Raw genomic sequence first — 12,692 nt, forward strand, 5'->3', positions numbered from 1 at the left:
CCTCCACTCCCTCCCCACTGCTGCCTGATTTTTCTAACAGCTCATGTTCATACAGTTCATCTCCTATCCCTTCTGATTTCAGTGTCTGCCAAAATAAGATTTTCTTTATCATGTGGTCCTCTTCCTCCTCCTCCTCCTTCTCCTCTCCTCCTCCTTCTCCTCCTCCTCTCCTCCTCCTCCTGTCCTGGGGCTTGAACTCGGCCTAGGCACTGTCCTGAGCTTCTTTTGCTCAAAGCTAGCGCTCTAGCACTTGAGCCACAGCGCCACTTCTTGCTCTTTCTGTTCATGTGGTGCTGAGGAATCGAACCCAGGGCTTCATGCATGCTAGGCAAGCACTCTATCATTGAGCCACCTTCCCAGCCCTGTCATGTGATTCTTAACCTCTATCTTCCCTAAAAGAAGGAAGCAAACTTCAAGTAGGATGGTTCCACCTACAGAAAGTCCAGAGCTCTTCACAGTGGCCAAGTCCTCCACCCTAGTTTCCTCTTGTGAGGCTAGCCTCCGGCTTTCTGGTCTCTGTTTAAGTTGTTCCCCAAATCTGAAGGGCTAACCCCATAACCTGGACATGTCTGAGTCACCAGGGCATCCTCTATGGTAACTCTTAGCATAGGTACATGCTAGTAGCTTGGTGAAATTCAAAGCGGAGGGTGTAGTGGGGCATGCCTGTAATCCCAGCACTTGGACTGCTAAGGCAGGAAGATCATGAGTTTGAGGCTAGTCTGGGCTACATACGCAAGACCCTGACCGAAAAGAAAAAGAGAGAAAGAAAAAAGGAGGAAGGAAGGAAGGAAGGAAGGAAGGAAGGAAGGAAGGAAGATCAGCTGCGTGCACTGGCTCATGCCTATAACCCTAGCTACTTTGGAGGCTGATATCTGAGGATCATGGTTCAAAAATAACCTGGGCATGAAAATCCATGAGACATTTTTGTCAGTCATAGGGTTTGAACTCTGGGCCTGGGCGCTGTCCCTCAGCTCTACCACTTGAGCCACAGCACCACTTCTGGCTTTTTCCACTTATATTGTGCTGAGGAATCGAACCCAGGGTCTCCTGCATGCAAGGCAAGCACTCTACCACTGAGCCATGTTCCCAGCCCTCCATGAGACTCTTGTCTCCAATTAACCACCATAAAGCTAGACACGAAGCTAAGAATAAAGTGGGTGCTAGCCTTGAGTGCAAACAGGAAGAGACAGTCCCCAGGCCCTGAGTTCAAGCCCCAGTACTGACACCAAAAAGTAAAAAAAAGAAGAAAAAGGAGGAGGAGAGGGAAAGGAAGAAGAGGAGGAGGAAGAGAGGAGAGGAGGAGGAAGAGGAGAGGAAGAGGAGGGGAGGAGAAGGGGAAGAGGAGAGGAGGGGAGGAGGAGCAGAAGAGGAGAGAGGGAGGAGGAGGGGGAAGGGAGAAGAGGAGGAAGAGGAAGGGAGGAGGCTGGGGACGATAAATGCAGGGATCAAGACAGAGGAAACTCTTACTTCGGTGTGACCGATGTCTCGATCCTGAGGCCTGAGCTCTTCTCTCCAGAGGTGAAGTTCCACAGCGATCCTGCTTTGTACCCCAAAAGTGAAACTCGGAGGCATGCCTTGAGTGAAAAACCTCCCCAGGCCCCACCTTCCTCCTCCGCCACAGCTTCCTCCCCCCACTGATGCAGGAAGATGCATTTCCTTCCAGGTTTGCTGTAAGGAGCCCAGGGGAGGCCAGGGACCATGGTGTAAGTTGGCCGCTGGGGGACTGGAGGCCCGACCTCGGAGGTCAAGGGTCCTCTGTGAGGCTGGGAGCTCTGTGGGTTTCACAATCACTTGGAGCGCTTGGAGGAGGCGCCTCGCCCCCCACCCCTGGAAAGGGGTGGGAGACTGGGAAATGCAGAGGGGTCACAGACAACTTTCTGAAATGGGGCCCGTGAGCAAGAAAGAGGTAACGTAGAAGCACAAGAGGAAGAGATGCCGGGCGCCTGTGGCTCACGCCCGTCATCCTAGCCACTCAGGAGGCTGAGATCTGAGGATCCCAGTTCAAAGCCGGCCTGGGCAGGAACATCCATGAGACTCTGATCTCCCATAAACCACTCAGAAGACTGGAAGTGGTGCTATGGCTCAAGTGGTAGAGCTGAGGGACGGCGCCCAGGCCCAGAGTTCAAGTCCCACCACCAACACCCCCCCCCCAAAAAAAAAAGAGAGAGGATAGCTGACGCTGCAGGCCAGTGGACAGGGCGAGCTGAGAGGCCGAGACTAAAGAGGTCAGCACATGCACCAGCAGGGCTCACACACAGAAGATGCAACTTCCAGACCGTATGGAAAGCATAGTCTAGGCACACCAACAATTGTCACGTTGGGCAGAGTCTTTAACAAACTTTAGGCTTCATCAGTGGCAGTGACTGGATGATCAAATATATCCAGAGATCACCAGGCCATCATCCAAATATGACAGAGCCTACAAGATGGCACCCGGATAGGAGCTAACATTGTCCACCGTGGGGCTGGGCAGCCAGACCCTCCGGGCTCTGAGCAACTTCCTACAGCCACAGCCAGATGTGTGAGGCCCTCAGTCAGCAATCCCCAAGTCTTCCATGTCCTTTAGACTCTGGGTACATCTTGCAGGCCTCCCACAGACACAGGGCTGTCTTCACTCATGCTGATTTATCTGGAATGATTCTCCCTTTGGCCTTTCTAGCCTTTTCATCTAATTTGTCCTCAATCTGTTAAATTACAGCTCGGTCAGCAGCAGCAGTAGGAAGCCCAACTCTGACAAGGTCCTCCCGGCCCTGGCCACAGCTGGAAGCCCAGTATCTTGGGTTTACACAACTTAGCCCCCCCTCCGTCCCTCCCCAGGATCTTGGGTTTGCTGCGCCGGCTGCATTTACAAGTTCATTAAAAGCTCATCTGTGTCTGTGTATCTACCGCAGGGCTTGCGGATAATGCTTCTTATTCACCTTTGAAGCCTCGGGCCCAGGTTCTAGCCTGACATGGCATAGGTGATCGGTTATTTATTTAGTTTTTGGTTCAGCGAGAGCCCTTCCACAAGCTCCAACAGTCGGGGACTTTTGTAAGAGAGGAAATAAGTAACCTCTTCCTGCCTTCCTTTCAGCACGCTGCTCAGATGTGTCCACTCATCCACCATCTCCCTGGGACGATGAACTCAGCAATCTACTTGCTGCCTGCCTTCCCTTCTCCTAGCTTCCCACTGGCCACAATCAACCAAAGGCCAAAGCCTATTTCACAGGCAGGAACAAGCCCACACAACCCTCCCGTTGACATGGGGTCCTCAGTTTGTTTTCTTCCCATGGTACAGAGGGATTGAACCCAGGGCCTAGAACTTGCTAGGCAAGTGCTCTATTACTTGAGCCACACCCCAGCCTGAGGTCCTCAGGGCATAAGCTCTGGTGCCAGACACAGGTTCAAATCCCATCCCGTTTTCCAGTGGTTTGAGCACCATTCTTCATTTTGTGTGTGTGTGTGTGTGTGTGCGCGCGCGCTGGTCCTTCCTGGGGCTTGAACTCAGGGCTTAGGCACTGTCCCTGAGCTGCTTGCGCTCAAGGCCAGTATACTACCACTTGAGCCACAGCACCACTTCCGGCTTTTTTCTGTGTATGTGGTGCTGAGGAATCAAATCCCGGGCTTCATGCATGCAAGGCAAGCGCTCTACCACTGAGCCACCTTCCCAGCCCCATTCTTCACTTCTTGAGCTTTGGTTTGCCATGTCTAAGTCATGGCCATTACTTTCTCCATAAGATTTGCTTTGGGCCTGAAAACAGGGCAGACATCCGTCCTGATGTAGTTTACTGGGTACCAACCACCCCACACTGATGCCAGCCTCTGCTGTCCCGAGCCAGGATGAGGATATCCCCCAACAAGCATTTCTAGGACTCCCTGGGTCTAAATTTCTCAAGAGACTCGAGCCTTTAGTTATGTTTTTAAGGCGATTCAAGGAGTCGACTTCTGAGTTGGGCCCCCTACAGGACCAAGGACAGAGCCCGGAGCAGGGTGATGTGAGTACAATGGCTGGCCTAGGTGGTGGAAGGCAGGAAGAACGTCTCAGGTTCTTGAGTTTCACAAGTGCTAACTGTACTTCCAAGAGTCCAGTTCTTACCTAGTCCTAGCACTTGTCCTGAGCAGGGGACTTGGAAACAAGTAGCAAGCCAATACAATATGCATAATTCAGCTGTTGCTGCGAGTCCAACAGGGGATACTTCAGAGAAGAGTACAAAGCACGCCTGTCATCCTAGCTACTCAGGAGGCTGAGATCTGAAGATGGTGGTTCAAAGCCAGCCTGGGAAAGGAAAGTCTTTGAGACTCTTATCTCCAATGAACCATCAGAAAACCGGAAGTGGTGCTGTGGCTCAAGTGGTAGAGCGCTCGCCTTGAGCTGAAGAGCTGAGGGACAGCGCCCAGGCCCAGAGTTCAAGCCCCACGACCGACCCCCCCAAAAAAATAGAATGCACCTCATTATTCTACTGAGGGGTAAAAACAGGTATTTATCATCCCCCAGCTTCCCCAGGGCACTGTCTCCTTGGCATGTCTAGCTTGTGCCAATATAAGCTAAGAGAAGGCCACAGGTTCTGAAAGAAAAGAAATAACCAACCCTGGGGGTTAGAGGCATGGCTCAGTTGGAAGAGCACTAGGCAATGAGCAAGTGTCAGGTACTGAGTTTGAGTCTCAGTCTTGGAACTAAAACAATACAGGGAGGGGTGGAAGTCATGGGTGCTTGCCTGGGACCCCGTGGGTATGAAGTATGAATGCGTCACTGGCCAGGGAAGTGGACCCCACACAGCCTCCACTGGACGACTGCCGTAAGGATGAAGTAGCACAGCCACGAGGCTGAGGGAAAGCTCGCGGGTGAGTTGGCAGGGCACAGCTGCTTCCTATCACTCAGAAGCACCCAAGGGTGCCGGCAGAGCATCACAGGCCCAGGACTCAAGCTCTCCGTGGAAGGCTGGTGGTAGGGTAGTAAGGCTGCTCCTCCTGAGTACTCGCTCCTTGGAAAAATGCTCCCCCCCTTACAGCTGCACCCCCATTCCTCTACTCTCCAGCCCTTCTACCGCTCACTGCCAGGCTGCCTGCGACACTCAAAACTGCTGTCGCATTACCCGCAACTGCTGCCACTAGCTGAACACTTCGTGTGCCAGATAATAGTGCTTTGTACACATTACGTTCATCCTTGGAAGTCTTTTCTGGGTGGCTCCTCTCATTAAATGGGTAAGGAAGCTTGAATCTGAAGCAGCGTGCACACGTGGGCTGACCAGAGACACTTTACACTATCTTACCAACACACTGCAGCGTAAGACTACTGTGAACAGCTAAGCACCCTTCATTGAAGATGGCGGAGGGGGTGTGGGGAGCATGGCTCCTCATTTGGCTTGTTTTTAGCTCCTAATTCCATCTGTGGTTTGTGGTCTAGCTCCTAACATGGACCTGTGTTTTCTAGAGACGGCTCAACTTTAAGCCAACTAATTCACCTTTTAGTGGTAGCACTTTGCCTCTGTGTATCTTCACACAGAAATGAGCACACTTGGCTGGTCATCGTGAGTAGCTTGTGCCGCAGCTCACAGCAACCAGGATGATCACAATTTGAAGCCAGCCCACGGAACAAGTGTCCAATAGTTAGACACAGGAGCATACACCTGTCATCCTAGCGATTTGTGAAGGGTAAAGACGCAGCTCTCAGTTCAAGGGAGGCCTAGGCATGGATGTGAGACCCTAGGCAAAAACAAAAACAAAAGACTAAGGCGTGGCTCAAGTGGTAGGGTGCCTGCGTAGCAAGTGCAGAGCCATGAATTCAGCCCCCAATACCATTAAATAAAAAAACAAAATCAAAAACACCACCCAAGATTCCCTGCTTATAGAGCTCTACTTTCATAAACTGCCATGTAATGAGACAGACATGTGCATTAAGCTGATGGCACACACCTGTTAAACATTTCCTTAGAAGGAAAACCAGGAAAATCAGTACTAGAGTCAAAACCTAACACCTCCCTTCTACCTGTCTACAGGCACAGTGGTATCACTACTTTATTTGTTCTTCTGAGCCTTTGTTTTCATATTTGAAATTGATCATAGCACCTACTTCTCAGGATTGCCTTGGGAATAATGGGACGAACATTGTCTGGACCACAGTAGTTGTTTAAAAACATAACAAACTATAAGCAGGCACTGGTGGTGCAGGCCTGTAATACTAGCTAGTCAGGAAGCTGAGATGTGAGAATCTCAGTTCACAAGTTAGCTGGGCAGACAAATCTGGAGATTCTCATCTTCAAATAACCAACAACAAAAAAAAAAAAGCTGGAAGTGAGAGTATGGTCAAGCGAGACAGCAAAAAAAAAGCTGAGCCCTAAATTCAAGCGCTAGTACCAGCACAAGAAAAAAAAAAAAAAAACACACCAAAAACCCAGCTGTTAAATATGGTGATATATATATATAGTGATGTTGGCACAGGATCAGTGCCATCCAACAGCAAGACACTTTCTGTAGAAGAAACAGACAGTGAGCAGCCTTCTTACTCTGAACTGCAACAGCTGGTGTGCAATGAGCCGTGAGCAGGAAGGACAGAGTGTCTTAGTGCCAGTGCTGCGTCTTCCTCCGCAGCATCCTCTGAGCTCCCCCCAGCCTAACACACCTAGACAGGATAGGTCGGAAGTCAGGGGTGACTGAGTGGTGTGTTGATTTATTCTGGACCAAAATCCTTACCAGGTCAACAGTCATCTCCCCTCGTAGTTCATTAAAAGTTCCATCAGCTGGGGCCAAAGCTAGCTTTCAGAGTACCCTTGTTTGGTCAGCGGCAGTTACTTCTGCCATCTCAGAGCCTCTGGTCTCTGGAGTGTGCTCAGACCGCTCTGTGCGGGAAGATCTTAGGCAACGGAGTGGATGTGCAGGACTCTAGTAATGTTGCAGAAACAGAAGTTGCTGTTACAACGTTGTTGGCAAGAGAATCAATCTCGGTCTGAATAGATGACTGTTGGCTTAATCCATTTTGAAAAACAAATAACTGCAGCGAAATTAGTAATAGCAGCCTGCTCACTTACAAATTCGTGGGAAGAATGGCAGGATACAAGTCTCAAAGGCCTTAGGATCTGGCTGAGAATTCTTAACTGGGCGAGGACAGCAAGATGAAACTGCAGGCCACTGAACGGGAGGGACGGCAGAACAAGTACTGGACCTCAACGCCCCTGATGCACTTACATATGATGTCACAACCATACTCAAGAGAGTGACCACTGGGGCTGGGAAGGTGGCTCAGTGGTAGAGTGCTTGCCTTGCATGCCTGAGGCCCTGGGTTCGATTCCTCAGCACCACATAAGCAAAAAGAAAAAAAGCTGGAAGTGGCGCTGGGGCTCAAGTGGTAGAGTGCTAGCCTTGAGCTGAAGAGCTGAGGGACAGCGCCCAGGCCCAGAGTTCAGACCCCACAACTGGACCCCCCCCCAAAAAAAGAGAGTGACCACGCGGTGTTCAGGAGTGTGGACTACAGATGAAGTGAATACAAGGGTTGTGCCAACTGTGCAGAAACATGTAACTGATGAGCCTGCCAGTGAAATATTCCCACCCCAACACCACAACACAGAGGAAGGAAAACGGACAACCTCTGTCTATGGAAATAAGATCTCATACAAACATAAATAAATATACTGTTCTTTATACGTAAATTCAAACAGATTGTTATAAAACAGAAGACTATACACAGTTGTCTGTATAGATAATATAAAACATAAAAACCAGGATGCCGAGTGGGTGCTGGTGGTAAAAACAGAAGGGTCAAAACTTGCTCAACAATGAACTGGAAGCTGCTATGGCTTAACGAACACGGCCCACCCCTAGAAATTCAGGTTTTTCTCCTTTTTCCTCTGCCTGCTTTGGCTCGTGTCCGACTACTTGGCTGGACGGTAACTTGATTTTTGAAGTCCACTAAGCAATCTGTGGTTTCTGAGATGGCAACAAAGGACTTGATGGGAGACTCAGAGAAGTCGAGCTGCGTGAGGGAATGCTGCAGCTCTCCACTGCAGCCTGCCTCTGCCACCCTGACGGAGGACGACCTAAAAGAAAGGGGAGAATTCAGTTCACCACCCACCTACTTGGCACCACGTGCTTGGAATACATTAGCAGTACACATAAGCTCGAGAACACTCCCACCCAGAAGTACTACCATTCTGCCTTTGCTGAGGTGAGCGCTGGGTATGATCACATAACTTAAAGCTGCACAGTATGGACTGACAACAAGGACTCCAGCGACTTGAAATCCAGGTCAGAAGATCAGGGTTGAATGGGGATGGAGAAGTTCAGAGGAGTAAGACTTAGCTTCTGCTCAATATGTTTTAACACCGAGAGTGAATGGAGTTACCCATCCTGTTCTCAACCCAGATACACTGGACTTAAAGGGGAGAGAGGCCACATTAGTGCCGCTGTGTTTCTTTTTTTTTTTTTTTTTGGGGTGGGGGGTCCGGTCACGGGGCCTGAACTCTGGGCCTGGGCGCTGTCCCTCAGCTCTTCGGTTCAAGGCAAGTGCTCTACCACTTGAGCCACAGCGCCACTTCCAGCTTTTTTCTTTTTGCTTCTGTGCTGTTGAGGAATCGAACCCAGGGCCTCAGGCATGCAAGGAAAGCGCTCTACCACTGAGCCACCTTCCCAGCCCCAGTGCCGCTGTGTTTCTATGTTAACTATCGTTCTAACACAGAGCCCGGAGCAGGCCTTACTTTTCAGAAATGCTGACAGCTGTATTTCAGTGCATGTCCCTACTCACCGCAAGGTTCCTGTTTCTGAAGACTTGGTATTCGTCTCTGCATCTGTGTCAGGAGAGAATAGTAATAATGCTGGTAATCATACCACTTCTCGCTGATCGACATTGCTTTTCATCAGGCCCGTGCAAGTAGCTAAGAGCCCTGACCCTCAGAGCAAAGGGATGTGAGCGTTAGCATCCAACAGGCTTGGCTACAGAAAAGCCGAGATGAAGGCTTCTGAACGAGCCACTTCTGAATAAATCTGGATTTGAGCACCAAGGAGTTGCCAGAGGAAATCTGCCACCCACAGGGATTCACGGCACAGTGATCTAGAGAGTGGGCAGGACGTGGGCTTAGAGAGGCTGTCTGTTAGCAGTCATCAGAAGGCACCACAGATCTACTTGGTGGAGATGATCTAGGAGAATGAGATGGTAAGAAAATCTCACCAGGCTCCAGAGAGTGCTCCTCTTCCATTGGCAGGGAGTAAATTTTAACAAAGCAACAATAGTAATAGCAGCTGGCATCTATCAAGAGCTTACCTATGCAAAGGAATATGTTGAGGGCTTTACTGAACACACCCTTGCGATGCATAACGCTGGTGTATGGTCTTCACCAACCTGTTCTCTAAAGACTAGACTCACCTACAGTCCCTCAGGAGTACAGGGGACGCACTAAACAAGATCACTCACGGGCCATATACAATTATCAACACGGCCAGGCAGCCATGAGTAGCATATTTGTTCCTTCACGGGCCAAATGATTTCATGGGCCTTACATGGCCTTGAAGGCCTGGGGCACCCCATCCCGGCAAGGGTTCACCTAGGGGCTGGGTTACTTCCCAGTGATTTAGAGCTATTTTTCCCACTTCAATAGGCAGCCCTGATCCTAGACTTTATAAAGCCTGAAATGAAAAACATGATGAATAAGACAAGGTATTTCCCCATCTTCCGCAGGGAGAGATGACCTAGATTGAGTCCCAAAAGCTGGCTGATTCGTACAGAAGTACATTCACACAGCCCCAACAAACAGTGGGAGCTAGCAGCAGCCCCAACATTGGTCCTGGAGTCCTCACCTGCAGTCTTGTGCTCAGACTGTTCCAAAAGAGTGAGGAGTCGGCCTTCATTTTGGCCTTTTTCCTGTGACAGAGATAAATAGATGAAAAGGTTACCTCATGGAAGGCTCTAAAACACAACTGCCGTAGCCAGATCACACCTTTTTTATTCCACAAGAAAAGAGGTGTGGTGGCAGAGATCTAGGGAAGTCTTTTGCTTTCTAATAAAGGAGGGTAGACAAGGGAAAAAAGCAAACTGTCCTGAGGAGAATACAGCTCTATGCCAAGAATAGACTCCAAAGATGGATTTTACTATCAAGCTAAGCCAGTCCACCAAAAGCCTATCAAGGAATAGTAGGCTTCTGATCTATGGGTCTGGGGAGATTTAAGATACAAAAGAACTGTTTCAGGGTGGTTTCTATGAATAAACTGTCTCCTTGGTTTAAGTAGGCACTTACCTATAAACCTAACTCCAAATCATCATTTCCAAACCATTAACCGAAATGGCCTTCCTGTCTTAGTGTATGCACTGACTGCTAAGTCAGCAGCGCTAGAATACAGAGCTGCTGCTTTATCACTGCTCCCTAAGCCAAGTCTTGCCCTTCTCTATCTCTAATCATAAGGCCTAGAGCCCCTCCATCCTCGAAGGGATCAAGGTCCAGAACCTGTAATCCCTAGGGCTGGCCACACAAGGGAGTCAAGAGTCTTTTTTTAAAACCATTTGATGATGTTTCGAGACCTTAAAATGTTCATATCTATCAGCCTAATAGCTGCGCTATATTCAGTCAATTCTAATAATTGCTGGTACAGACATATTAATGTTTTAAACAGTCTTATGATCCAGGAGGATTAGAGAAGCATAAATGTCCAATAATATGACAATGGTTAAGCAACCATCTACAGGATACAAATGTTAACATTTGTTGGTGCTGGGGCTTTAACTCCAGGTCTGGGCACTGTCTCTGAGCTCTTTTGCTCAAGACTAGAGTGCTACCACTTAGAGCTACAATGCCACTTCTGGTTTTCAGGAAGTTAGTTGGAGATAAGTCCCATGGACTTTCCTGCCCATGCTGGCTTCAAACCACAATCCTCAGCCTCCTGAGTAGCTAGGATTACAGGTGTGAGGCTACCAGCACCCAGCAAAAATAACATCTTTTAAAGTCTAAAATCAACATGTTAAAAGTCTAAAAATTAACATTTTAAAAGTCTAAGAATAAACTAAGAACTTTATACGACACAGTAATAAGCCTTTACATCCAAGACAGAAAATTATACTTCTATAGTATAGCAACAGTGTATGTGTGTGTGTGTATACATGGAGAATCAGAGAGAGAGAATCACACTAAAAATGCATAGAAAAAACTGGAGAGCAGGCTATTAAAAGTTGGCACTGACTGGCAGCTAAATTATGGGTGATCATTTCCTCTTGATTCTTCATACTGTTTTTGGACTTTCTATTATGTTCTGCAATAAGCATGTATTACTTTTAAGAGAAAACATAATTTTTAAAAAGTACAAATTGAAAAGACTAATACAAGTCTGTCCTATATGAAGTCAAACAGGAAGGAAGGGGAGAGGGGAAGAGGGGAGAAACAGGCCAGAACAGAGCTGTGGCCGCTCAGGCCGGAAGCAGGTCAGTCAGGTGGCCCCGCCCCACACGCCCCGTGCTCAGCATACCTTTGGGTTCCTCAGCTGCAGCTGTGGCTTCCCTTCCACAGGTGAATGCGCTCTCGCACTCTTTTCAGGCCGATCTTTTTGGTCGCCCATTGCAAGCTGGAGACAGGAGTCTACGTGACTTTGATACTCTCTGAATGGGACCAGGGATTTGCAGACATAACACTTCTCATTCCTGGCCAACCAGAAGAGAGGGAGAAGAGGCTGTTTTAAGATCTGCTTCTGCCTCTGGGCTCCTGCATGTGTCTCAAAGTTCTTCTACAGGAGAGACATGCCAACCAGTGCAGATTTGCTCAGCGGGATCGCCAATAAAACTAACCTGATGCCAATCAAAAGGACTGAGTGATTAGCAGTTTTCCCTGGCTGTTTCTCTGTACCCTGCTGCTGCAGCAGTGGGATGGTAATGAAATCAGCTCTTCTAACTATCTCAAACAATGCTGATTGCGCCTCACACATAAAATATTCCGTCAAACTCTTCTGAAATTAAGTGTGATAGGTTTTTCAAGGAGAAGTTAAAATTTCCACAGAAAAGGGAGCGCCAAGAGCATTAAATCAAGATGACATTTTTACCATGGTGGATGAACTTGTCTGATTAGTAAATCTAGTCTGTCTGGATGCTAACTCCTTTAATTCTACAACGTGCAATATCACCTAAGAAGTTACTAAAGCACATGGTTCTGCTAAAGGCTTTTGCGTAATTTCATACACATAGTAATTTTTACCTTTTAATTATACGTAGTTTGGGGAAAGAGTCCTTGAAGTTTACTGGGTATCAATGAAAATGGAAATGTTGGGGAAAAGGGAAAACAAGTGAACATTAATTACTTCCTCGTGGAAGGCCCTTTAAATAAAATTTCTCAATTAATTCTTTAGCCCTATTAGGAAACAACTATCCTCCCCAAGGTCTTATAGCTAATAATTATCAGATGCCTCTTATGCCTGATTCTTAAGATCATCTTAGCTTTAAGAAGCTAAGAACCACGCTGTCTTAGACTTCTCTTTCTAGCCATTACTACCCAGTAACTAACAACAAGAGATTATCTCTAAGGAAGGATTTCTCTGGAAGTCATTAAAATAAGAGAAAAAGTCTCTCAAACAAAATGCTGCTGCCTTGTGAGAGAGCTAGGCTAGTATACCTTTCAAAAATTTACCAGTCAATGCAAAAAGCATTTGCTAATTCCACATACGTGAGAGAGATGGAGTCGTGAAAGGAATAGGACCTGCAGACTTGGGTTAGGCAGGCTTCATCACCTTCGTTACATATAATTTCTCAAAAA

At 48.0% G+C, this 12,692-nt stretch overlaps 2 protein-coding genes across 4 annotated transcripts in view; both read right to left on the reverse strand.

Moving 5' to 3' along the window:
- Hk3 (hexokinase 3 (white cell)) overlaps positions 1 to 1,534 on the reverse strand; it is a 16,703-nt gene extending 15,169 nt beyond the window's left edge. Inside the window, exon 1 of the mRNA XM_013016030.1 lies at positions 1,468 to 1,534. The gene's annotated coding sequence lies outside the window, so the exon portion shown is untranslated. The remainder of the gene's footprint in view (positions 1 to 1,467) is intronic.
- A 6,062-nt stretch (positions 1,535 to 7,596) lies between these two features.
- Positions 7,597 to 12,692, reverse strand: part of Uimc1 (ubiquitin interaction motif containing 1) — a 79,768-nt gene continuing 74,672 nt past the window's right edge. For all 3 annotated transcript variants that reach the window (XM_013016122.1, XM_013016119.1, XM_013016121.1), the window contains 4 exons: positions 11,419 to 11,590; positions 9,763 to 9,826; positions 8,714 to 8,756; positions 7,597 to 8,009 (listed from right to left, as the gene is read on the reverse strand). In XM_013016122.1, the coding sequence (XP_012871576.1) occupies positions 7,799 to 8,009; positions 8,714 to 8,756; positions 9,763 to 9,826; positions 11,419 to 11,590 (490 nt within the window). In that variant the 3' untranslated portion in view covers positions 7,597 to 7,798. The remainder of the gene's footprint in view (positions 8,010 to 8,713; positions 8,757 to 9,762; positions 9,827 to 11,418; positions 11,591 to 12,692) is intronic.

Source organism: Dipodomys ordii, unplaced genomic scaffold (assembly GCF_000151885.1).
Source record: "Dipodomys ordii isolate 6190 unplaced genomic scaffold, Dord_2.0 Scaffold29, whole genome shotgun sequence".
Classification (NCBI taxonomy): Eukaryota; Metazoa; Chordata; class Mammalia; order Rodentia; family Heteromyidae; genus Dipodomys; species Dipodomys ordii.